The sequence below is a fragment of the Liolophura sinensis genome, chromosome 5 (genome assembly GCF_032854445.1).
Source record: "Liolophura sinensis isolate JHLJ2023 chromosome 5, CUHK_Ljap_v2, whole genome shotgun sequence".
Lineage (NCBI taxonomy): Eukaryota > Metazoa > Mollusca > Polyplacophora > Chitonida > Chitonidae > Liolophura > Liolophura sinensis.
The window spans coordinates 19,406,910-19,433,314 of NC_088299.1; the positions used below are offsets into that span (position 1 = coordinate 19,406,910).

Genomic DNA, 26,405 nt, shown 5'->3' on the forward strand with positions numbered 1-26,405 from the left:
CAATGTATTAGTTTCTGTTGTAACTTCGTACTGTCTCGTCCTGCTGCAGGGCGTTTGTCAGGTGTGCATTGATTTAACCGTGACAAGTACGCCCTATCTATTGTCACCTGTAAGCTTTGATCATTGGTATTTCGATATTGTGTATACAGTCCGATTCTTTTTGATTCTTTTGCTTTCATTCTTATGATAACATAGGCTACTTTAATATTGTCCAGCTTGTCCATATAAAATGTTTATTGTGGTACGTACCGCCTGGAATAAGAGGGAACAGTCCAAAAATAACTAAAACATGTTATACAGAGCCATTTACATGACCAGTCATGAGGAATGCACACATCAGCCTGGGTGTTCCTACACCACCCTAAATTCTAGGGATCAATACGAATTCACTTCTGTATATGCATTGTACAAAGTGTTTACCTTTCAGTTATTGGGATACACGAGGTGAAGGTTCAAAACCAACCTTGGACAACGTCTTCAGGCTTGTGGGACCCAGGTAACAATAAGCTTGAGTAATCATACAATAATCATATAAATAAATAAATCAATAAATAAATCAATACGCATTATACAAGTGCATATCAGCACCTTCACGTGCAGGCTTAGGGCGATACTTTATATATTGCTGTGAGGTCGCACGTGGGAAGGTCTTTCAACGTGGGAAGGATATATATATATATATATATATATATATATATATATATATATATATATATATATATATATATATATATATATATACATATATATGCCGAAAAATTAAAACAAACAAAAAAAAGGATAAGGAAATACGTATGTAATGTATATATATACGTGCCGATATCGACCTGTAAGCTTTTTTTTTCAAAAATTAATTATTGTTCTGGATGTTATAAAAATGGTTGTAACAACATAAATGGGATAAAATCTTGCACTGGTCAGTGAAAAGTTTATGTTTTCCCAGTTCTTCGTGATTTATTCTGCGTAGGAGAGGTTTCACTAAAACCAAAACATATAGGACTATTTCAACAACTTTGTGCATGGTGGTATTCATGAGCTTTCGGTCGCAACTACTTCCATTATCAGATAAAAACTGATAAAAAACTTATCTAGAAGGTTCCGTTTATACAGCCTATCTCGAGGCTCGTCAATTCCGGTTACCAGCATTGTAGCCCAGTCGGAATCGTGGATACATGGGGGATAACTCTAAGGTTCATAGAAACACGGCAATATCCAAGTCGTGGAGAGTTTGTGCTCGTCCGGCGATGAAAGCAGGTTAACTCTAAAGGTTCGACAAATGTGTGGTTTTGCATGTTCCTGACTTTTGTAGAGGTAATTATTGACTGATTTGGTAAAGTTTATAGTTATAGATTTTTTCTCTTCCAGATGTCTGTTAGATTTCTGTACACAGATCGCAGAAACACTGAGTTAAGATGTATGGGTCTGGATGCTGCCTGCTGAATGTTCAGCTGAAGCCGAGAAGTAGGCCTACACAAGTTGTAACATTACCCAGGCTAAGTGCTCGCTCAAACTGTACGTTAGGCCTTGCCACTTTCCTGTTCAGGTTGTGGTAAAATAAGTCAGTCTCAGATCACTCTGTAACATTTCTAACTACGCTATAGGATCAGACATAATATCACGAAGAGCATGATTGTTTTTTTTTTTTTTTTTTTTTTTTTTTTGTATTGTTAAACCTGGCAGCCGAGTAGAGACGTATTTTGACGGCAGACCTTAACTTCACTGTCATCATAAGGATAGTTTGGGTCAAACAAGTGTAACATTACAGTGGTCCACTAGTGTCAGGGAAGACCAGTGATCTCATCATAATGATAGCTTAGGTCACACAAGAGTAACATTGTGTGTAATTGAGTGTAAGGCATTGCATGTTTTAGCTGTTGTGTTTTTTTAAGGTTTGAAGCATTTAACCAGATCGGTAAGATTGGTGTTAACAGAATATACCTATAGATATATCTTCGTTTGGATGATAATGTATAGGTGGTTTGACAGCTATCTTTCATGTATGTAAGACTGAATATTGCCCACTGGTTGCCTATTGTTACAGATGTTGTATGCTGGGCAGAACAATGGGCATTATACACAAACTTGTCTCAAAGGTGGCTGCCATTGCAAACCATCTATTCGCCATACATCTATTTACTTAATAGAAGCATAGTTGTCGTATTCACGATCATAGTGCAGACTATGGCCTAACCATGACCCCTACCTAACTGTGGCTAGTGGGTAGGATTTTACAGGATTGAGCCTGTATAAATGTGTAATAGAAGTAAAACATATAATTAATAAAAATATTATTAGCTCTGGTTATTCAATGAGAGGGTACGGGAAATGTATGATGTCAGGAATCCTCATATAAAGCCTCACCTAATATGTACTGACACCATTTCCGTATCCTATCACTAAATAACCATGTAACAGATTTGTCCTACTCAGGATTAGACCCATCAATTCATAGTTGCGGAATGTAACTCTCTGTATTGAGCAGCACAAAGTGTTGGGAGAGTTACGGGGAATAACTGCTTCTGATGTTTCAGATCAACGGTAAGCATCTTTCACACGCGCATTAAATCTTCCATAGTGTAAATTGATATCAACCAAGTGGTTTCCATACTCAACTAACCTGTTCTGAGTCTCGCTGAACTAAAAACGATCCATGACATCCACAGCATTACAAAACCCTAAATTAACAAAGTAATTACATTTTCAAACACTTCATCCACCCAATTCAGGGCTAAAAACCAATGGATAGGTTAATAGCTTTAGTGATGTGACCGTTGTTTTTAAAACTGAACACAGGGAAATAACCTACTGAGACGGCGACTGCAGCATTTGAGAATATACATGTCCCCCATGTGATTGTTCTTGTTCAATGACAAGGGGAGTATTTTGTCTGATTTGGGATAATGTAAGACTTGCACGAACCTTAACCAACATACCAAATCTCATTTAACATTCTAGCCACTAATCACAATTCAACTGTGTGTGTAATCACGACAAATGAGCGAAGTAATTACCAACACAAAGAATGCAAAATATCACCATGAAGGTGATTCTTATGATCTTCCATTGTTCAGTTTACCTATTCAAAATGGCTCATTAGACAGTTGATGGGTATTCATACCCACAATACATTCACAGGAACAGATTTTACCATTAGTTCAATCATGGAAGAAAAAAGACCTATGCCTGCTTGTCACTGAGTATAGAACTGTCAATACTACCACAAGTAAAGTGAAGGAAATACCACTGAATATCAGTCACAAAATCACCTGTATAAGAAGTTGCATTATGTTGGCATATAATAAATAAAGGCAATGCACTGGTACACAAAACACGAATACATCGTACACAAAACGATAAACAAAAGTCATGCAGCTACTAAATCATTTACATGTTCTGGTATATACAGATCCTTTGCTAAGACATGCAACTGCTAAAATGTACAACCAGTGAGAGGAAGTGGCCATTAATTTTTAGATTATCTAAATCAAGTGGTACGTTGCATCTTTTTTGGGATCTTTTGGCAGCTTGGGAATAAGAGAGTCTGTATTGTGTTTGCCTGCCAAGGGTTACCATGCTTTAACGTGTTGTTTATCCCTCTCTGCCTGTACGATTTGGGTGTTAGATGCACTTCTTTCCTTTGTTTTTACAGGTAAAGTCTTACAGCAACTGGAGATTGTTGCACCATCAGCAGTCTCAGATGATGTAGCTTTTTTGAAGTGTGTGCTGGCCACACCTAGTACCTGTGACCAAGAAAATCATCAGACAGGTATGATATATACAGAGAGTCAGCTTATTACCCGCGAAGCCTGAGTTGAATTTGTCACAGGTTTTATTATACAGCGTCCAGTTGTTTACTTTACAAACAAGCAGACATCAGAGAGCTAGCTCATAAAGGGAGATAACTGAATATAACTGATTGTTAGATATTAGTACAAGATTGTTGAGTATTGCCTCATGAACGTGGGATATTACTTTATCATATAAGTGAAATATTCTTAAGTAAACAAGAATGAAATAAAACAAACATGAAAAGGCAATCTGTCACTGGTCTAAACTGTCCACGAGACAAGATAACATACAAATGAGGCAACACAGGCATTCCCACAATGCAGTGTTTTCTCGTCGGTCACAAATGTAAACAGTAGGACATCTAACTAGATGCCTTGGGCCTTTGTTGTTTGAAAAGTCTCAGTTAAAAGAATTAGAAGGGGAAATGTGACACTGGTCTAAACTGTGTGTGAGATAAGATGACATAGAGGCAACACAGGTATTCCCACAATGCAACATTTGATCGTGGGTCACACATGTAAACAATAAAACAGATTGAAAGTGAATTATAACTCTACTAAGCCAAACATGATGTTCCTTTCTTTCAACAATGTATTATAAAGTATTCAGCTCAACTGATGTTGCATGGTAAGCTTTATAATTACTACACTATACTCTGAGATTTGAAGTGCACTGAACATCTCCCGTCAGGTGCACTACAATAAAAGGCAACCCAGTCAAATCTTCAGTGATGTTTCTAAACGGAGTGACTTGAGTGAGTGGATGGTCAATGGAAATCCCGGATAAAACTGACACCCCTTTAGTACAGTTTATTTCTCCTCTGTTGTTGAATAGTCAGTAGTCAGGGTAGCATGAAACTGTTATGATATAACCAGGAAAAGGAGTTTTATCTGTACATGCACCTTACATGCACCCTGGGCATTGGGTGACATGAAACATGTAGATCAGGTAAAACTGTGTAATGACCGTGTGCGACTACATATACACGTATGTCTTCCTGACAGCGAGAGAAAATTACATTATGACAGTTACTTATCTTATATAATAACCTGCCAAGTGTGGAGCCATAATCATGTGTGTGAAACTCCCTTGGCATGAGTGTGCTGGTGTGTGTCTTTATTGTGATTGCTTACTGTGGACTACACATACATATACTCTCTTGGCATGACTGATCCACAGCATTACAAAACCCTAAATCTTAGGGTAAAACGTACCCCGCCTTTACCCATTGTATTATATTTTTATTATTTTTTTTTATTTGTCATTGCCTGACCTACATTTTCCCCTTTATATTATATAATTATAGCCTGCACTGTAATTAACTTGAGCGTTTATGAGCTTGAAGTCTTTATTGTGATTGCTTACTGTGGACTACACATACATATACTCTCTTGGCATGAGTGATCCACAGCATTACAAAACCCTAAATCTTAGGGTAAAACGTACCCCGCCTTTACCCATTGTATTATATTTTTATTATTTTTTTTTATTTGTCATTGCCTGACCTACATTTTCCCCTTTATATTATATAATTATAGCCTGCACTGTGATTGACTTGAGTGTTCTCAAGGCTTCGGTGTCTATGAGTTTAGTGTCATTGTACATACAGTGTACATTCTGGAAATATATGTCAGTGTGATGTTTACGATCAAACCATCCTGAATTTTATACATTTTATGTTAATGTATAAAAATGAGCGACGAAATTGTAAAGCTTGCAGTCACGAATTTAAGTTTACTTGTGAGCAGCCATATTTACTGTCAATAACTGTGAAGGATTTTGCTGGGTTTGGATATATCAGCTTTCACGCCAATTATTCATCATTTATACTCCTTTTTCTGTATGTAGCACTTTGTGAGTTTGCGTTTTGCCACTTACTATTTTTTGTAGACATTACTTTGGCGCTTGTATCACTCATTGTCTCTTTGTGCCTTTGTGTACAATTGTTCCCAGTTTACCCTAAAAGGTGACTGTGTATATTTCCGAGGAAACCTACATCTACAGCTCGGCATCACAGATGCTGCTGTCAACCCATTCACCCTGAGAAGTTACACATTCACTGGCAGTTGGGAAATAAACCACTTATCAGACTGTCATCCATAGATTGAGGAATTCATCTTAACTGTAGATTCTATATTTATGTGGACTGACTCTCCTTTGGAAGGCGGAATATACTATATATATATATATACACATGTATGTAAGATACTATATATGTATTTGTAATTATTTGTATGTTATTATCAGTTATATTATTTGTCTATTGTGTTCAAATGTACATGTATGTGTTCAAGCGTCTTCGCGTTTCTCTGTTTGATCTTGTGTAAGACCTATAGCTGATTTGGAGTTAAACAAGCCAGTTGTTTCTCATCTTTACTCTCCGGTAGGGGTACCCTTACAGCCCTTTAGCGATGTTGTAAGGAGGAGCCGTAGCTGATACTCCATGGCCTCAGAAGCAAGCTTACAAATATACCAGTGCTTCTTATTGGTGAATGGATAATTACTTTTTGGGAATCTTCAGAGATTTGTTCAAACCACTTACTAGACATAATTCAGCTCATTGCTTGGTTTAAATTGATATCATCTGTTCATGCTGGCTTCCTCTCCATTCATGTGGTTTGACCTGAACTAGCCCATTTTTTCTCCAAATCCTAAGTATAGCTTCTCTAATGAGGAGAGGAAGTATATATATAATCTAGGGAAGGAAATGCATTAACTGACCAGTGGGAAGACAATTTAAATTTGAAATGTACATGTAAGTAAATATTGAACACTGGAAGTTTAATGGGCACATGTACACACATGTACAGACTGTTGTCGTACATGTACATGTACAACATAACAGCTCCTTGTAGGGTTTGTTTGAGATAAATGTATGTTTTTTAACTCACCTGTACAAAGTAAGGTGAGATATTTTAAGAGGGGGGAAAACTGCCAATGTTGATGTCTGGTTAAGCTTTTTTTTTAGCTCCTGTATAATGGGTTCTCATACATGGATTGAAGGTTAAGCTTTTTCTTTTAGCTCCTGTACATGTATAATTTGCTGTCATTCTTTGATTGAAGGTTAAGCCTTTTTTTTAGCTCTTGTATATTGGGCTATCACACTTGGATTGAAGGCTAGGCATTTGTTTTTGTTGTCTAGTTTCAGGTATGGTGTTTAAATGCACATTCTCAGATGGCAGGTTGAGCTTTTTTATTTTTAGTTCCTGTATAATCATACGTAAATCTGTAACATATAGCGATGGAAAATTTTGTTTTGTTTGTGTTTGTTGTATATTTCTTTTCGCTGGTCACATCTACAAAGGCATACTGATGGAAGTTTGAACTGTTTTATTGGTTTTAGTTCTATAGGCTCTGTGAATGTTTTTCAGTGATTTTAATTCATAGACATTCCATTCAAAAATGTACGAGTTATATAGACTTCAGTTGTTTTCTGTAATAAACATGTTCTCTAGAAATGAAGCCTCCATGCAGGGCAAACAATTTCTTGTGTACAGGGTTTGTATGACTTTATTGCTTATGAGATTTATGGACTTTGCCAGATTGACTTCATTCAGTTCTTCTATAAACACAGATTTCTACAAGCCTTTCTTGTAGGGCTACAGTTTAGTATCCAATCACTTATCTAGATAAGCTTTCTGTCTCTCTAGCTACATGTACTTTACCAGATTTGTAGAGTGTAAGAATTTACCTTTGTTTATACCAATTTATCTGGTATACACATTACCTGTAGAAAGCTTTCCACATCTGTATTAGTACAAGGAACCTATATGACACTGGCCGATGCATGTGGCTTCCTACACTGTGACGAATGTTTAAACTGTCCACGCAGACGGGTGTCGCCTGAGTATTTTCTCAGCCAATCAGAGGGCTGCAGTGGCCACCAATAGTACATGGATAGCCAATCATGGGAAGCGATTTTCGTATCAAAGGCCACTCTAGTGAGTGGGTACTCAAACACCCCACAAAAGTTTTTTTTTAACCACCATAGCTCAACATTTGCTCAGCCGTTGACAGCATTGGAAGCGTTCACAGATTGCCACATGCAGCTCACAATCTGCATATCAGTGACCAGTGTCTCAATTTTGTGCACGAACTCCCCACAGTGACGTCTTTACCACCACAACACTTTACAACTTTTATCTTTATTCTGATTCCTTTGTCTAGTTGACTGCTAAAGCAGGCTAGCTGGCGTGTTGTATTGCGATATAGTATTCAGTTGTTGGTATGCATATATATATGTACATTGATCATAGACAACCTCTCCATAAAATGAACTGGTACATGTATTAACCTGTTAACACTTCACTGTCACACAAGGGTGGGAGAGAGCAGTATATAAGCATATGTGTGGAAGCAGTCAGAATGGTGCACTAATGTGATTTACCAAGCTATAATGATTATTAGGTAATTGCATGCGTTAACTGAGACATATGTGATATTTAGAAAGGAGGTAATCATGCTACATAAGTGCTTGGGTCGGGTGATTCTAATCTACATGTGATACCAGGTTGGCCTCAGATCCCACTACCCACCCTGTAACCAGGTTGGCCTCAGATCCCACTACCCACCCTGTAACCAGGTTGGCCTCAGATCCCACTACCCACCCTGTAACCAGGTTGGCCTCAGATCCCACTACCCACCCTGTAACCAGGTTGGCCTCAGATCCCTCTACCTACCCTGTTACCTGAGTTTGCATCTACTCAATGCTTTGAACTTTTGACCTACTAATTTTGCATAATGTTTTGAATACATTTACTGTAATCTTGATTTTATGTAAACTATATCAGGAATATTGTACATGTATGTGACATAAACAGATTTACTACTTCTTGCCTTTTAGATACATGCAGATGTGTGTGATAGAGAGACCTACATTTGTAGGCAGTTATCTGGACCACTACGTAAGCTGTATACATCTATTTTGGTGTGTTAAAAAGCCTCAGACTAGCTGCGTTACGCAACTTTGGGCTGGGCACACTGTCATAGCTGTTCATGGTGGGTAAATGAGGTTACATCTTTCTGCAGGGATGACTGACTCTGCAGCGGAGGACAACAGCTGACGTGTACCTTGACTGACATGTACATGTAAGCCTGGATTTATTTATTTGATCAAAGTTTTATGCATTATTCAAGAATACTTCCTTAGTCGCCATAGCACCATATAGTATTTGCAATTGTTCATACAGGAGTACATGTACACTGCTTTTGTGGATGTATTGACAATCTTTACTGGTGCAGTTCATACATGTGATGCATGCAGCTTTACGGATGGTCTCACATAAGGATGAACACTGCAGATTTTATTGGGAATTTGATAGAACTTCTTTTGGAAAAATGTTTATAATTCCTTTAGAGACCCCGTTTTTTAAGCCTCATCCATGGTTATCTCTAGGGAATAGATCAAATTGGTACTTATGGCACATGTACACGACCTCAACTTTGGTGTCTTAGAAGCTAGGCGTACTACCATAAATCAGGCAAGACTTCTGGGTCAGGATGTCTTTTAGGCTTTGTGTCCTACATGTAATTAATGGTCCACACAGATTTCCAGCTGGATGCCTGTTGAAACCATTGGGTTATTGTTATATTTATTCATAAAATTTTGAATGCAAAATTCCTGTATAATTGAACAGTTTTTTGTGGGTCACGTGGTTTGGTGTCGCATGATTTGTTGGCCACATTGGATTTTGTAGCAGACTGTTTAAATGTCTTCTCTTTAAAGGAGAAGAAAAATTAAAAACATGACACTATAGGCTGAAAAGAGCACATTTTTTTCTATCTGGTGGTGCCTGCTGCATAATTTTGCCATTTTTCCTTGCCATACACGTAAAGCCTGAAAATGGCACAACTGGCATAAATCACTGAGTCCATCGCGTTTCGGTGTCCCGATCGTCAAGCAGAAAACTAACTGTTTTACTGTTCGCTACCTTCAGGGAAGAAGAGTTCTACTGGGAATGTACGAACTGCACTTCGGCGGTTTCCGATGGCAGTTCTCCTCCTAACACAAAAGACTTCAGAACTAGTTCTTAGGCAAAATGGAGTCGCTCACGGCGGATTTTGGCGCTAACTTTATTTATAATATATCAACTTGAGATACATATTAGAATTTTTTTGATGGCATGCACCTGCAAGGAAAGTCAATTTCAATGGTATTTGATTGATATTTAAATTTTCTTCTCCTTTAAGAAAGGTTTTCAAATTAAACATGCAGGTAGACTGAACCAAAATACGATAAGTTTGCAAAAATGATCCCTATCCGGTAAGAAGCGCAGAAGTGTGCCATTGATCAAATTTGTGTCACAACTAGTTCCAAATTTTTATGATATTTATATGTATTGTGGTGGGTTGTTTTGCTCAAATTTTGTAACTTTTTGGGATGTACTGGTAATCCCAGAAATTAAATTTAGTTTTTCAACTTCCAAGGCCTTCGATTCATAAATATTTCTGTGAGAGCTAGAAATCTGAAACTTGAACCAAAGTGTAGCTCAAGTTATGCTCATTCCACCAATGCAGCTTAAATGACATCACCCTATTTCAGGAATAGATGTTTAAGCCTATTAATTTAACATTGAGTTAGAAGGCAGTTGGACAAATATATTCTCTTTTAATTAGCTGGTTTCTACTGCACTATGCATGATTTCCCAAAATGGTTCTGCACTTATATATAGCTATGCTGTTTTGTAATAAATTTGATAGTGTATAATGATAATTACGACGGCAAAAGACATTTGAATAGGGTGTTTCAGGGACGCTGAGAGTACCTTACAGGCACTGGCTAAACCCATAATTGTGTTTTGTGTTCATTTAACGTACATGTAACTATACATAGAAGTTTTTACTTGAACACAAACTACGACACGCATGTGTGATGACTTTGATAGACTGTTGTGCAGGTACACATCACAGACATGTATACAAGGTGCCAGATATGCTACGACACACATGTGTGATGACTCTGCTAGACTGTTGTGCAGGTACAGATCACAGACATATATACAAGATGCCAGATATGCTACAACACGCATGTGTGATGACTTTGATAGACTGTTGTGCAGGTACACATCACAGACATGTATACAAGGTGCCAGATATGCTACGACACACATGTGTGATGACTCTGCTAGACTGTTGTGCAGGTACAGATCACAGACATATATACAAGATGCCAGATATGCTACAACACGCATGTGTGATGACTTTGATAGACTGTTGTGCAGGTACACATCACAGACATGTATACAAGGTGCCAGATATGCTACGACACGCATGTGTGATGACTCTGATAGACTGTTGTGCAGGTACAGATCACAGACATATATACAACAAGCCAGATGTGCTACGACACACGTGTGATGACTCTGATAGACTGTTGTGCAGGTACACATCACAGACATATATACAAGATGCCAGATATGCTACGACACACATGTGTGATGACTCTGACAGACTGTTGTGCAGGTACAGATCATAGACATATGTACAAGATGCCAGATATGCTACGACACACATGTGTGATGACTCTGCTAGACTGTTGTGCAGGTACAGATCACAGACATATATACAACATGCCACAAACGCTACTTCAGTCACCATGTAGAGATGTAATTCAGGTCAGACAGAAGTGGGTGTGCAGTCCTGGTCCAATGCTTGCCATGTTAAACAGCACACATGTACATGTATATGTATTATAACACACAGTGTGCAGTTGAGTTCATAGTGCTTGCATTAAATTTGCATGTATTCATACTTGAGTATATGGACAGTACACACGAGTACCCTCTAGCAGGAGTCAGGGGGTTGGCCCATGGTGCTGACATCATCATGGGTATTAAGTATAATGTTATTAAGTAATTGACCTAAAATTTCTCCCTAAAAGGTGCATATTTTAGACACTCGGGATCAGGGAAAATTTGCAACAATACATGTAGAGACATGGGGGGAATTTTAGGTATCTTATGTGTACAGACTTGGTAGTGAAGAAGTCACTCAAGACTTGAGTATGGTGTTAAAAGTATGGTGCACATCAATATAGTATCCAATACAAACTTTCAAAAGCATACCTTTTTAGCTCGCCTGTACAGGTGTAGCTTATGTCATGCTCTCATCGTTGGCGTCGGTGTCCAATGACAGGGAAAGCAATGCTAAACAAAATGTTGATTTGCTTTGTGCATATTAAGTATTGGTAATTACAATATTTGTGACACCATATCGTGTAATATGTATTAGAATCAGTGTTAAGCAAAATGTGAGGGGCGGTATCTTAAAAAGTACTGCGTGTATTCACCTGAAGCTTTAATGGCATGGGTGATGCTCTGTTCTGTTTGCACATTAATTACAGTAAATTACTACATTTACAACTTCAAAACTTTTATGTGTTGAGCTGAAGTTTTACATTCATGTGTCTACAACAGGCGAGCTCTTTGGTAACTATGCTACCAGATCTAAAAAAAATCAGTTTTTATAGAAAGAGCCAGCACTGTCAATCATGCCAGCATAACATGGGAAAAGTGTTCAGAGGACACTGTGTTTATCTCCAGCTTGAGCATAGGGTAAAGATCTACACATTTTGTAACTTATGACATGTACCTATATGATGTACATGTATACTGAAATTAGAATAATCCCCATAGATAAAAAAAGCTATTGTCACATAGCCTGTTGTAACTTAAATTACATAATTTTAGTCAATATTTTGAGGTAAATAATTTGTGCACTCAATATGTGTTTATGTTTAGATGAAATATAACTGTTAGGGTAAACAATACATGTACATCACATTTCATTGATGTCATTTTGACGCAGAAATAGTGTTCTAAATCCAGCTGTATTGAGTGGTGATGATATTTAATGGTGTCCTTTTTGTTTTCAGTGGGCACAAGCTGGCAGCATCCACAGCCATGGGAACAGTGTGTAGGCTGAGATTGGGTCAGGGGAGGGCCTGTTCATCAGTCATCTCCCCTTCCTGGGGGCTGTCTCTTTTTCTCCTTGGCAAAAGTGACAGGATGAACAAAAATGTCCTGCTCATGAGGCAGTGTTGGCTGAGGAAGAGAACCTGTGCTGGACTGACGTCCAATGCTGGACTAGCTTCCTCTGCTAAAATAAGAAGCTGTGCTACACTTGGGACCAAGTCTGGGAATGGAACAGGTGGGAGGGAGTGGTCACAGTCCAGACTGTTAAGGACTTCAGCATGGATGCAACAGGCGACCCTTGGGGTGACATACCAAACTGGGTCAGTGCCACACCAGGCTCGTGTAGTGATCTGTGGGGGAGGAGTCATGGGCTGCTCTATTGCATACCACCTGGCAGAGGCTGGCTGGACAGATGTGCTGGTATTAGAGCAGGGCAGGTAAGGCTCTCACACAAGACAAATGCACCACCAGACACGAATACACAAAATTGTTGTGGCATTGACCCAGTTGCTCAAAAACATTACTTTTTTTTTATAAGACAAATACTATGCGTGGACCTCTAAACCAGGACCCTGCGAGAGTCAACATTATGTGATATTCATTGAACTCCATCTATGAGACCTAAGTTTGCCTGTCTTGAGTTTTAACAAGATAAGTGATATATTAATTCAAACTTCAAACACATCCTCTTAACCGATGTATCAGTGCTTTAATGCAGGCATTTCAATGTTGAACAAGGGGGCCTCTGTGTGTTAGTATAGGGTGTGGTTCATCCTGGCATGCCTCGGGGCTGGTGGGTCAGATTAAGAACAGTCCCCACGCCACACGGCTGTGTATAGAAAGTGTGGACCTGTACAAAGAGCTGGAGGATCAAGGCCACAGTGTAGGTAAGTACGACACACTAGTTCAGTCTGTCAGACGGCAGGTAAACAATTTCTGAAAAATCCATGAAGCAGTTTTTGACATGAATGTTTTGAATGTTGTGATGGTGCTGTTAAAGTGGAAATATACACGTGAGTGTGCTGTGACAGTTTGAATTTGGGGGTGGGGTAGGTTGTTGTTGATGGCAGCAATTTCTCAATGTTTTTGAGAAACCCTATTCTGATGATATTAACTTAAGAGAGATTAGAAAAACAGGAGAAAAATTGCAAGTCAGATACACTGGTTTCCAACTTGTAGCGATTTTGACCGTCTGTCTGTATCTCTGTCTCACTGTCTCTCTGTCCATCCCTCCGTATTCGTGTCTGGGCTATAACTCCAACAGGTTTCTGCATATAGTTTTAATTTTTGGTGGATACAAACATACACAGATGACGTGTTGCGACTCACATTTGTTCATTTCCTCAGTTGTCATGGTTACCAGATTGCTATTTTGATTTGATTTCGTGTCAGGGCTATACCTCCAATAGTTTTTCACATAGAGTTTCAATTTTGGTGGATACATAGATACACAGATGATGATATGTTGCAACTCACATTTGTCCATTTTCGCATTTGTCATGGTAACTAGATAGCCATTTCCTTATATATTCCATATAAATAAATTTGATTTTTGTGTTTGGGCAACATCCCCCACTCTATTTTCCATACAGAGTTTTAATTTTTGGTGAATACTTGTACATGGATACACACATCATGATGTGTCACGAATCACATTTGTCCATTTCTGTGCAAATGTCTTTGTCCAAATGCTTTCATGTCCAGACAACAACTGCAACTGTTTTCCGCATAAAGTCTTCATTTGTGGTGGACACATTGGTCCACTTGAGATAAAGATTCCCATCAGGGGTTATACTCACCACAATGCTGCTCGTATTCTTTTATATATTTCAAACAGATGCAGTTGTTGGGGCATATGTTGTATTCACCTGAATTCTTGTTCCCTTTTGAGGTAAATGTGCATCAATCTACACATGTAACATGATTGTGTTTTGTTTTTTGCAGGCTGGAAAGGAGTAGGAAGTCTCAATGTGGCCCGGACGGAGGATCGGATGATTCTGTTTGAGAGACAGAGGGTCCAGACTCAGTAAGTACAGTGTTTGGCAGAGGGTCCAGACTCAGTAAGTACAGTGTAAGCAGAGGGTCCAGACTCACTAAGTACAGTGTTTGGCAGAGGGTCCAGACTCAGTAAGTACAGTGTAGGCAGAAGGTCCAGACTCAGTAAGTACAGTGTTTGGCAGAGGGTCCAGACTCAGTAAGTACAGTGTTTGGCAGAGGGTCCAGACTCAGTAAGTACAGTGTAAGCAGAGGGTCCAGACTCAGTAAGTACAGTGTTTGGCAGAGGGTCCAGACTCAGTAAGTACAGTGTTTGGCAGAGGGTCCAGACTCAGTAAGTACAGCATAGACAGAAGGTCCAGACGCAGTAAGTACAGTGTTTGGCAGAGGGTCCAGACTCAGTAAGTACAGTGTAGACAGATGGTCCAGACTCAATGAGTGCAGTGTAAGCAGAGGGTCCTGATTCAGTAAGTACAGCATAGGCAGAGGGTCCAGACCCATTAACTTCAGTGTCCAGACTGAGTACAGCATAGGCAGAGGTCCAGACTCAGGTAAGTACAGTTTAGGCAGAGGCCCTACACTTCAGCAAGTACAGTGTAGGCAGAGGGTCCACACTTCGGTAAGGACAGTTTGGGCAGAGGTTCCAGACTCAGTACGCATACTTATACTTATAATATTATAATATTTCACTTATACGATGGCGACCAGGATCGTGGGTGGAGGAAATCGAGCACAGCCCGGAGAACCCACAACCATCCGCATGTTGCTGCAAGACCTTCCCACATATTGCCAGAGAAAAAGCCAGCATGGTTTAGGCAGAGGTAACACATATACTGAACTCACAGCCAGCCCAGTCTTTCTGAAGTCTTTTTATGACATGTACCCACATATTTGTATATGGGTTTACAGATGCAGATAATGGGTTTGTGTCCCTTGATCAGTCAGTCAGTCTATCTGTCAGTCTTCTCATCAGTGGCTTTTCCTCTTTTTTTATATTTTGGGGCTTTTTCATTTTTTACATATCTTGGTTCTTGCAAACTTGCTATCATTGATTTGTTGCCAAATGAATGGCCACTGATGTTTGGCATAAAACACCAATCAAATAAATAAATAAATGCTCAAAACAGCCTGAGTCACTCTCCAGACAAGTGTATTGTGATTTGTTTCTTTATAGAAAGGACATAAGATGTACAGTAAGTCATGATGTGAGCTAGTGTGAGGTATTAGGTTCGATATCACAGTTTATCATGTGTGGCCAGGTGACAAATGAGGCTCCCATAGCACACGATGTCTGCCAAGCTGACAAGTTATGATACAGTGTGTCACGTCATACACTCCCTACACAGATCATATGCCGGCATGAAATTCAGAAGTAATTGAATTTCAGGAACTTGTTATCTGAGTAAAACTGTGCCAAGGTAAATTGAAACATATTGCATACAAATAGAACAAAAATTAAGAAAAAAAATACCCCAGCGCAGCACCTGTTGCGTGTTGCTAAAAAAATAACATAAGAATGGATGCTACGATTTATTTGTCTCATTGATACCTTATTGCTTTCTGTGTTTATAGAGGTCAGGGTTTGGAGTGCTATATCATCTCACCAGAAGAGGCCAAAAATATCTGTCCACTGATCCGCCATGAGGACATCAAGGTACTTGTATATGTCTATGTAATTTATTTATGTATTTGATTGGTGTTTTAAGTCGAACTCAAGAATATTTCACATATACGATGGCACACAGCATTGTGGTGGGTGGAAAGCGGGCAGAGCCCTGTGCGAAACCCACGACCATCTGCAGGTTGCAGGCAGATCTTCCCGCATACTGCCGAAAAAGAAGCCAACATAAGCTGGACTTGAACTCACAGCAACCACTTCGGAAGTTCCTGGCACACTAACCACCTCGACCACAGAGACCCCCTGCATGTATATGAGCATAGTAGGCTCGTGGGCTGTGGATAGTGACAATTTGTAGTGATTTGGCTGCAATTTTGCAGTAAGTAAAATTCATTGTGACCATTGTGCAAAATGTAAGTTTGCCTTTTAACTGTAATAACTGTATTGTGTTGTAAATGCAGTCATGATTCTGATTGAGTAGCAGAGCTTTTGTATGATGTATTTATAATGTACATACATGTGTACAGATGACTAAAACCACTTGAAAGTTGACTTAGCCTTATGCCCCAGTAAATTCATGCACTTTTTGTAATAATCTATATTGGTGGAGTGGCTGAGCTGTCCAGTGTGTTCTCCCAGGTCACCAGTAGATCTTGACCAAAGAGTTTGTATGACCTCACCATGGGCATGACTTCAGGAGGTTTGTTAGGTCCTTCACCATGTGTACAGATAGATGTGGGACTTTCCTCCAGGCACTGAGAGTTTGTATGAAGACACTTTGGGCATGATTTCAGGAGGTTTGTTAGGTCCTTCACCATGTGTACAGATAGATGTGGGACTTTCCTCCAGGCACTGAGAGTTTGTATGAAGACACCTTGGGCATGACTTCAGGAGGTTTGTTAGGTCCTTCACCATGTGTACAGATAGATGTGGGACTTTCCTCCAGGCACTGAGAGTTTGTATGAAGACACCTTGGGCATGACTTCAGGAGGTTTGTTAGGTCTTTCACCATGTGTACAGATGGATGTGGGACTTCCTTCCAGGCACAGTGGAATATAATTTCAGGAGAAAATGCATTTAACAGTCAAACAAATAAATTAAAGAACCATATATGTCCAAGTGCAAACATATATGAGTGCAAACCTCAGAATATCAGAAGAAATTGCTGATTACTTTGTTACCCATAGATTGTCTTAGTAGTAATACAGTGTACATACCGTGAAGTAATTAATTTTTGCGTGGAATTAATTTTCGCAGATTCCAGCGATAAAAATAATTCCAGCGAAAAATATCCAATATTGAATCATATACTATTGGTGGTAGTAATAATGAAATGAAATCTCTGCCAGGCTGATGGGGGTTGCGCTAAGAAAGCCCGACGGTTTTTAATAGCAGGGAAGCGAAATTATGGTTTAAACAAATACAGTGTTGCTAAGGCTTGGTAGGTATAAAACAAGTGGGAGTTCATTCATCTTTAGTTTGATTAGTGTTCACTATGCTGATAGAAAAGTATATACCAGCACGTGCCGGCTTCTAATGAATGTCTCTCTGATGCACCTTATCCGTTTGGCTGTGTTGCTCCTGTGGTCCAGTAAGTGAGATTCTAACAAACTGTGAAGTGTGTACAACAAAACAGTGGCTGTTTGACAGCTATGGCAATGTTTGCAGTTTCTGATATGCTACAGAGGACAATTAAAACTGAAAACAATGCAAAACTTACCGTGTTGATTGATAAAGAATGAGGTACTGACGCTTATTATGGTGAATTCATATGTTTTGCGTTGAACTAATCAAAAGGAGACAGGTCACTTTGCCAAGTGTTTAAAAGTACTCATCAGTGGTTCGAAAAGAAGTGACACCTCTTTGAGTACTGCTCACGGTAGGTGGGAAATAATGTTCTTACGTAGTTATGATCTATCCCCATTGTTTTAATCTCTGATCCAGATCACGAGGATTAGCGACAGCGCAGAAAAAAAAGGAGGGTTAAAGCCACCCATGATGATACCTGTTTGACGTGCTTGAATGATTTCGGCCGTTTTATATCTTGGAAAATTTTAAGATTTCTTTTCAATGCTCTCTTAAATATGCATAAGTTAATTCCGGCGAACATATTTTTGGAGGAAATCCGCGAAAATAAATTCCAGTGAATAATAAATACTTAACAGTATGTGTAGTTTTGATAAATATGCAGCTGTGTCTACTTTCAGGGTGCACAGTGGGTGCCAGGGGATGGAGTTGTCTCCCCTACTGATGTAGTGAACACACTCGCAAACCTGGCCAAGCAGAGAGGTAAGTTATTGTAGTGGATTGTGTCAACCATGTCAATACCTTTATAGATTTCAGGGTGTGAATAAGGGCTGTGCTTTGCCCTGTATCAACAGTTAGTCTGCATTGACTGCAAAGATAAAAATTGGTATATTTTTGGATTTTGTGAGACAGACATTTACCTTGTGTGTTTTGAGACACGGCTACACAAATATGGACATACTCTCAATGCTCCAGTCAACTAGTCATACATTTCATTGAGCAATAACACCAAATATATTCACAGTCTAATCTTCCAGAATATTACTACTTGGAGGAAAACTCCCAGATAATCAAGTGAATCAGCAGTAACAGGCCAATACAACGTTCCAGATGAGCGTCGTAGTTTGACTGCTAAACAGTGAAGTCCAATTATTCACTTATATACAGCCAATACAGTCAGATCATCAAATAATCCTTCATGAGCAGGACTGCTCTTTGAAAGAGGATGTTTCTAGGGGGATCTCTGGCTGGCTTACTGACACAGTTATAGAAGGGTTCATTTGTTTAAATTATTCCGACAGATTTTTTAGCTGGAATTTTTGTTTAACCGTAATAATCATGAGCAGTTTAATATTGGAGTAATAAATCAGTAATTCTAGTCTCCTGCACAACACTAAATCCCTCATTGACAATACATCAATTGAAGGCTCGTACATGCGCAGGACATCCTCACAGATGGAGACGATGTCCCGCAAGACCACTTCAACAGACTTCACCCTCTGTCAGTCACAAGTAATTCAGCGATCTCTGTCAGTCCTCTGTTTTGATCCCTGTCTTTATGGGTAGGCTGTGTCTCCAGTGTGTAGAGTTTTCATATACATGTAGCAGTGTATTTCAGTATCCCTTTCAGTTTGATTATCTTCACTTATAGGAGTTTATAACTAATCCCCCTGTTGCTTCCTTCATCTTCTCTTAGTCTTTGCACTTCTTCACATCCCGATGTATCTGTCAGACAACCCGACCGATGCCCTTTTATTGTATGCTGACAGATCGGGCAGGCCTAACTACCAAAAATCTTAAGTTTTGACTGGTTAAGGAACACACTGCATTGATTGCATCTTACTACGTCTGCCCTTAATTTACTATGGTAATCAGACAAACATGGCCAGTTTAGCATAATGTGTATACACACACATTAGATGTTACTATCTAAATTGACTTGCACCAAAGTGAAACCACAGAAACTCCAGTAGTATATTCCTTATTTTCATTATACGTAGGTTACTTCTCTTATCCAAGATTTACCTCCATTAATGTATAAGACTATGGAAAATATTATTGTTTACTTGATCAATTTTGAAAGACACAGAATTAAATTGCCATAACCTTAAAAAACAGTTTACTTGTAGATTGGCCACTGTTGATCAATGTAGTTTTTTAAGTTCCATCACACCAGTACTTTTAGATGCTAACAGCATTGGATTGTTGAACAGTTACCTTCTGTCAAGCAGGGATAATCCATGAAAAGGGAAGTAATCTGTGTTTTACCCTACCTTCTCAATAATTTCAGACTCATTTTCAGAAAATGTATACCACAATGTCTTGTGAGGGCTGTTGTCTTAACTCGTACACTCTCTGTGGGGAGTAGGGGATTACCGGTAGTCGATCAGTGACAGCTGTCCACACCTCTGTCGCACCTAATTGAGTGTCACTGGCTTGGCAAGAGGGGAGAGACGAGACCGACTGCCGGGTTTTTAATGATTAACTTTTTGTGCCATTGAAGAACGGTTGTAAGAGGTAGAGATCCACATCATTGGCATATATTTACAAGTCCTGCATTTGACACAATCAACAGTCAGACGCTTGGATGAGTATGTGATGTGGCTAGTGAATAACCATCAGTTCTTTCACTTTTGAGTCCATTTTATCACAACATGTGGTGTGGGTGAGCTGAATGTTGCGAGTAGATGTAGTCTCATAAACATCACTTTACATGGAGTGTATGTTGTTTTTTTTTTCAGTTTACTGCAAGGAAAATGCTGAAGTACTTTGTATATCTAATTTAATGACATATATACCTGAATATATATACAATACAATAATTTTCTTGAAATACGCTTGGTAATATGTTACAAACTATCTTGTTTAAAGTAATCTGAAAAGATTGTTTGAACTCACAGCGACCATATTGGTGAAAGGCTCCAGGGTCATTGCGCTGTACTTGAGTGCTAATCCCCTGGACCACGAAGGCCCCAGAAATAGCTGTTAAGTGAACGTAACATAAACTAAAGTAAATACAAATAAGGAAGTATAATAAATGTCACTTTTTATTTATTTATTTATTGTTTTTTTAGGGGTGAAAATTATTGAACATTGCCAGATACAGCGTATTTTGACAGAGAAGTATAAAGTGAAAGGAGTAGAGACTAGCATGGGCTCTATCAAGTGTGAATACTTTGTCAACTGTGGTGGACAGGTAAGTCTCCTTAAAATAGGGCTTTTTATATTACCCCTGGCTTTCCGTAATTGTGTGTACACAATAAGTTCTGCTCTGTGGATAACAACTTTCACTTTGCAAGTTTTGCAGATGTTAAGATGAATTTGGTCCCCTGTGTGTACATTTTTGAAATAATGACAAAATAATGATCCTGTTTGTTAGCAGGTTTGCAGAATTACTTCATGATTTTGGCAACAGGCACTAGACTGATGTTGGAAAATGGGTTTTTGTTGTAAATTATTTTACTTCTGTGGTCTGAAAAATCATACTTTAAGTTTTCAAGTTGGGCACGTATTATTTTTGGTCATGTTTCAGTGGGCAAGGGAGATTGGCCAGAAATCACGACCAAAAGTGCGTGTGCCTCTTCATTCATGTGAACATTATCATATTCTGACCAAACCTATAGAGGAGGTAGACCGCCTCATGCCGGGTAAGGCCTTTTAGAGAACAGACATGTACATGTACATATTGTACGTGCAGCTGTATGCTGCAGCAGGTGTCAAATGCAGAGCAGACATGCAGGTTCAAGATGATCATTCTGGGGAAAGACCAGTGTAGTCACTATTTATTATCCTGTATGAAAAACATTATGTATGAAGTTACATGTGCAAGACGGTAAAAGAGGAAGTTATAACTTCCCCGCTTGGCATTCAGCATCAAGAGAATAGTGCATCGAGTGGTTGACCCATATCAGTATAATGGCTCAGGCTGGGCAGCTTACTTGCCTTCTGTAGGCCATCTCAGTGAAGCAGCTCTAGATAAAAGAGCGGTGGGAATATGTCCTGCTAAAAGAAGGCACATTACGTGTACCCTTAGGACTCCTTTGTCATATGATTGAAAAATTGTTGCGTACGCCATTATAAACCCCAGCACTCACTCAGCACTCCATTTGTCCTCATAATTCCAGGATGTTTTTTGTCTTAAATAGATATGTATTCAGATTTTTTTTATTTGCTCAAATGGTTCTGGCTGTGGCACATGTATTATGAAAGTGAGAAAAAAAAAAACACGAGTGAGCATGCTAGTAAACAATTTTCTGCACACTATCACATGCTGTATAAATACCTGTAGCTCATATTTGTTAGGTGAAGTTAGTGTGTATATAGTTTTCTATAGTTTTCTTTTTTGTATACATGTTTAAATAAATAAATGGTGTTTTTTCTGTACAGTATGTAACGCAATGGTCATGCTATATTGATGTGATTCTGTCTCTAATGTTCACCTTTTGTTTTAGTGGTGAGAGACTATGACGGGCGTGTGTATGCAAGGGAGTGGGGTGGTGGGTTGCTAGGAGGGGGATTTGAACTGGAGGCTAAACCAGTCTTCCACGAAGGCATTCCAGAGAAGTTTGAGTTTCAGCTCCTACAGGAAGATTGGGACCATTTCCGTATGTTTTGAGCTTACATTTTGCTGGTTCGTTTGTATGCATGTAATTCTACATCTTGCTTCAGATGAAAAATTTGTATATCTTGTTACTTTGTGTTTCTTTATGTGTGAAAGGGTTAAACTAAATAAAGACTTGAGTATTTAAATGTAGCTGATTGCAAGTTTAGTAGTATTTCACCTCCTTAGTAGTATTTCACCTCCTAAGTTCATGTACTTTATTTTCTTAGAGACGGCCTGGTCATGGTTTTAATTTACAGTGTTCTTTTGGGACACCCTGCCTTCAACCAATATCATGTGCAAGTTACAAGTGTATGTTACACATGGACAAATTTGGCACAGGCCACTGGCTTACCATAAAATCTCCAGTTTCCTCCGTCTAGAAAAATGGCTTCTATCGAAGTGAAAAATTCTTGAGTATGGCACTGAACAACAATCAGTCAATCACTCACCCCAGTTCACCTTTCACCCAGATATTTTTTTAGATCGGATCTCATCTTGCATAGATTCCTGTGAGAATAATTAGCTAACATTAATGTGTTAAGTTTTATAACTGACAGAGGTGCTACTGGATCCGCTATTGCACCGGTTCCCCGTGATGGAACAAGCTCATGTCCAACAACTGACAAATGGGCCAGAGAGTTTCACGCCAGATGGAGACTGGATCGTGGGGGAATCCCCAGAGGTGGGTGTAACTGCCGCTCAGAGTTTTTGACTCCTGCTCCTGATAGCAGATGTGCTGCTCTCTACGCACGCTTTGGATCACTACCCACAATATGGAAGTTTAACTTTGGAGCCCAGGGGCCTTGCATATACCACTGGTGTCCTCGAGCAGAACTTTTTCATCAACATTCATCAATAAAATTATCCCAAATGTTGGTTAGAATCATGTTGTGCATGTTTAGGTAAAAGGAATGCATGAGTATAAAGTATTATTGGAAAGACAGGTTGAGACAGAATTTTGTGTTTTCTGACATCACTTTCTGTCTCATCACACGAGACCTGAGTGACCTTGTCATTGTTTTCTGTGGTGGGTGCAGTGGTGTAAAGCGAACATAGAGAGCATTGTTAGAGCTGCAAGGAGTATGATCAGTATTTCTGACACCAAACAGAGACTGTATCTTTGGAATGCCTTTGAAAACTGTGAAATGTGTGGAATTCGAAAGTATCCAAGTCGACAGAACCCACCTGAACTGCTGTTCATATTTTGCTGATATTCTCGTCGGGAAGTTTGTTTTTCAACCTTTTTAACATTGCTTAAAACAATGCTGTGTGTACTGTGTGTGAAAGTGGGAAAGATCCGATACATATAATTGAGGTTATTTTACATTGCCTCTAGATCGTACGGGTAGAGTGTCCTGGAAAATGGACATTTTGAGCCTGGAAATGTCTTGAATAAGCCTGGAAATTCCTGATGGTCAGTATTTCAGGTGTCACAAAGGCTGACTGGATCCTAATGTTTATTAGCTTTCCATTTCTGTTATTCCATCCTTTGCTTTGAATATGGGCCATTCAAGTAATGAGCATGCAGCCTGAGTGCCAGATTTGTGCACAAAATCCTATATGTCACAGCCCTTGTGAATTTGTGTTTATTACACATTATATTATGTCTACACTTATACCGTGTGGGAAATTTGGTGCGTCTCTATTTAACACAGGTGGACAATTACTTTGTGGCAGCAGGGATGAACTCAGCTGGGTTTGCCGGGGGAGTAGGGGTGGGCAAGCGCATAGCACAGTGGATCATGGAAGGGGAGCCAAGCACTGACTTCTCCTCTCTGGACATCCGGCGATTTGTGGACCTCCATAATAACAAACGTTACCTCAGGGATCGTGTCACATACACATTAGGTAAGCAGGGGATCGTGATAACTGCTATCTTTATAAACCACAAGAAAATGCTAATGGCAGAAAAATGCGTACCCTGCTTTGCCTGAAGTGAGTTATGACCATGTACAACTGTCACACTGTTCCATAGCAGTGAGAACTCCAAATAAAGTTAAGAGTAAGCCTGTGTATATGGGTAAATATTGGTTGCTTGTTATTAAATTCCTTCCCACCTGTATCAAGATGGTCCAGAGGTGTGAACTCATTTGTTCATTCCTTTATTACATCACAATTATCGCTGTTCTCATAAAACATGTATGATGTACACTCTCACTGCAACATCGCCAGAGGAAACGATGCTGTCATTTGAACTGTCTTTGTAGCTCGTCCTCAAGCTCATTTTCTCCAGTGGTCAGCACTTTTCTTTGATATTCTGAGCAAGTCACAAGAGAAATACAGATTATCATCACATTGTGTAGATCTGCATCATCGCATCTGCTCGAGTTCCCTGCGGGCTCGGTCGATACGGTGACGCAACCGCAGAGAACGAGAGCCGATATGACGATGCAGATCTGCATAGTGTGATGATAATCTATTTATCATATACCTTCTATTGACACTATTTGGGGGCCGTAAAATCCAGATATTTCTTCAGACTACTTTGCTTAGCGTATAGTGTTTGGCAGTGCACAGGCTGTCATGACGCTCACAAACTATTACGTGCACATGGATTTCGTTCTGAATATAGCATATTTTAAAATAGTTGACCTCCGCAGAAGACGCAAACATTGGGCAAAAAAAAAAAAAAGAAAATAAACTAAGAAAACAAAACAAAGACACAAAAAACCATGGAAGTATTATTTATAAAACATCAAGTAAGTATAGCTGGCTTTTCAAAACACAGATGCTATCTGAATGCAAGAACTGTAACATTTATATAAACATCATAGCAAACCTGACAAGTAGCATTTTGAAATGGAGTATAGCAGCTGTAAAGTGCGCAAAAAAAACTCAGGTCCGGCACGAATTTTAAAAGTGAAGAAGTGATTTAATTACATGTGGATGACTGAAAGCTCTTTAAATTTGCTGAAGACTGCGAGTTCTTGAAAAGTTTGTCAACAAAGTTAATGGGCAGCTGATCCATGGCAGAAAATGAGGTGGAACGTGCAATTTGAGAAGGATGCACCTTGGAAAATACCGGCAGTTGTACATGTTCTAGTGGCATGGTTTACATTGTGTGTGAAATTCTGTGAAACAAACAGATCATTTTGTAGTGTAGAAGGTGATGGGACAGCTGCATCAATTTCTGTGGATGTACTGGGTTGAGGAGGAAAAGTTACGCTCGTAGCGGAAGGCTGTGTGACTGGTGCATTTGAAATGATGTGGTCCGTCTTTTCCTGCATACCGTGAGAAGCAACAGCGTAATTATTTATACTAGCAACATTTTTGTGGCCAGTGAGTTGCATAATAGCTCTTGGGAGCTACGCCAGCATGATGGAGACGGTTACATGTTGTTTTGCGGGCACTGTGGTTTGTCAAGCGGCCAGGTAAATTCGATCATTTTGCCATGGTTTTCATAATTGATTTTAGGGTGTGCTCTCCCATTGGTTGGCATTTGTACCATACATTACTGCAAGCTTTTCCCCTGTAATTAATGCCGAGGTAAAATGGACTGTCGGCTGTGCACATTTTTGCTTGGTCCTTGTAGACTTTGTACGCCTCTACCGGGCAGTCATCCTTGTTATCGAGCACAAATTGTTTCGGCTGGAAGGGGCAGACATGCACGTTTGGGTTTTCACCACTCCTAGTTTTAGTGTCGCGCTCATTGTACTCCCAAGTATTCTGTCCCGTGTTCATCACATTTTAAGGTCACATCTCCCCATCTGAGTTTACGATTTTCTTCTCCTCCACGAAGGCCAAAATGAAGATAATTCATCCATCATATTTTGTAGACAAGTGCGCACGGACTATGGTTTCCTATTACTTTATTTTCCTTCAGTATACATTCCTCATTTTCTGTCAGTGGTTCAGCTCTGTTTGGCCTGTTCCCTTTGCCTTTTTGTTTGAGCTCCTTGTGTTTTGAAGCAAGGATGTCACGTGAAGTTTGAAATTCTTGTCAAAAATCAAGCTATATGCA

At 39.3% G+C, this 26,405-nt stretch overlaps 1 protein-coding gene and 1 long non-coding RNA gene across 2 annotated transcripts in view; both read left to right on the top strand.

Annotated features, from left to right (window-relative positions):
- The first annotated feature begins 1,226 nt into the window (after positions 1 to 1,226).
- Positions 1,227 to 12,849, top strand: LOC135466029 (uncharacterized). The gene is made up of 3 exons (XR_010444080.1): positions 1,227 to 1,311; positions 3,650 to 3,766; positions 12,662 to 12,849. It is a non-coding gene; the product is annotated as an uncharacterized LOC135466029 (long non-coding RNA).
- Positions 12,850 to 12,871: 22 nt separating this feature from the next.
- Positions 12,872 to 26,405, top strand: part of LOC135466030 (pyruvate dehydrogenase phosphatase regulatory subunit, mitochondrial-like) — a 28,735-nt gene continuing 15,201 nt past the window's right edge. The window contains exons 1-10 of the mRNA XM_064743420.1: positions 12,872 to 13,138; positions 13,458 to 13,588; positions 14,646 to 14,727; positions 16,269 to 16,350; positions 18,522 to 18,603; positions 20,916 to 21,037; positions 21,374 to 21,488; positions 22,293 to 22,445; positions 23,002 to 23,126; positions 24,100 to 24,292. Of these exons, the coding sequence (XP_064599490.1) occupies positions 12,984 to 13,138; positions 13,458 to 13,588; positions 14,646 to 14,727; positions 16,269 to 16,350; positions 18,522 to 18,603; positions 20,916 to 21,037; positions 21,374 to 21,488; positions 22,293 to 22,445; positions 23,002 to 23,126; positions 24,100 to 24,292 (1,240 nt within the window). The 5' untranslated portion in view covers positions 12,872 to 12,983. The remainder of the gene's footprint in view (positions 13,139 to 13,457; positions 13,589 to 14,645; positions 14,728 to 16,268; positions 16,351 to 18,521; positions 18,604 to 20,915; positions 21,038 to 21,373; positions 21,489 to 22,292; positions 22,446 to 23,001; positions 23,127 to 24,099; positions 24,293 to 26,405) is intronic.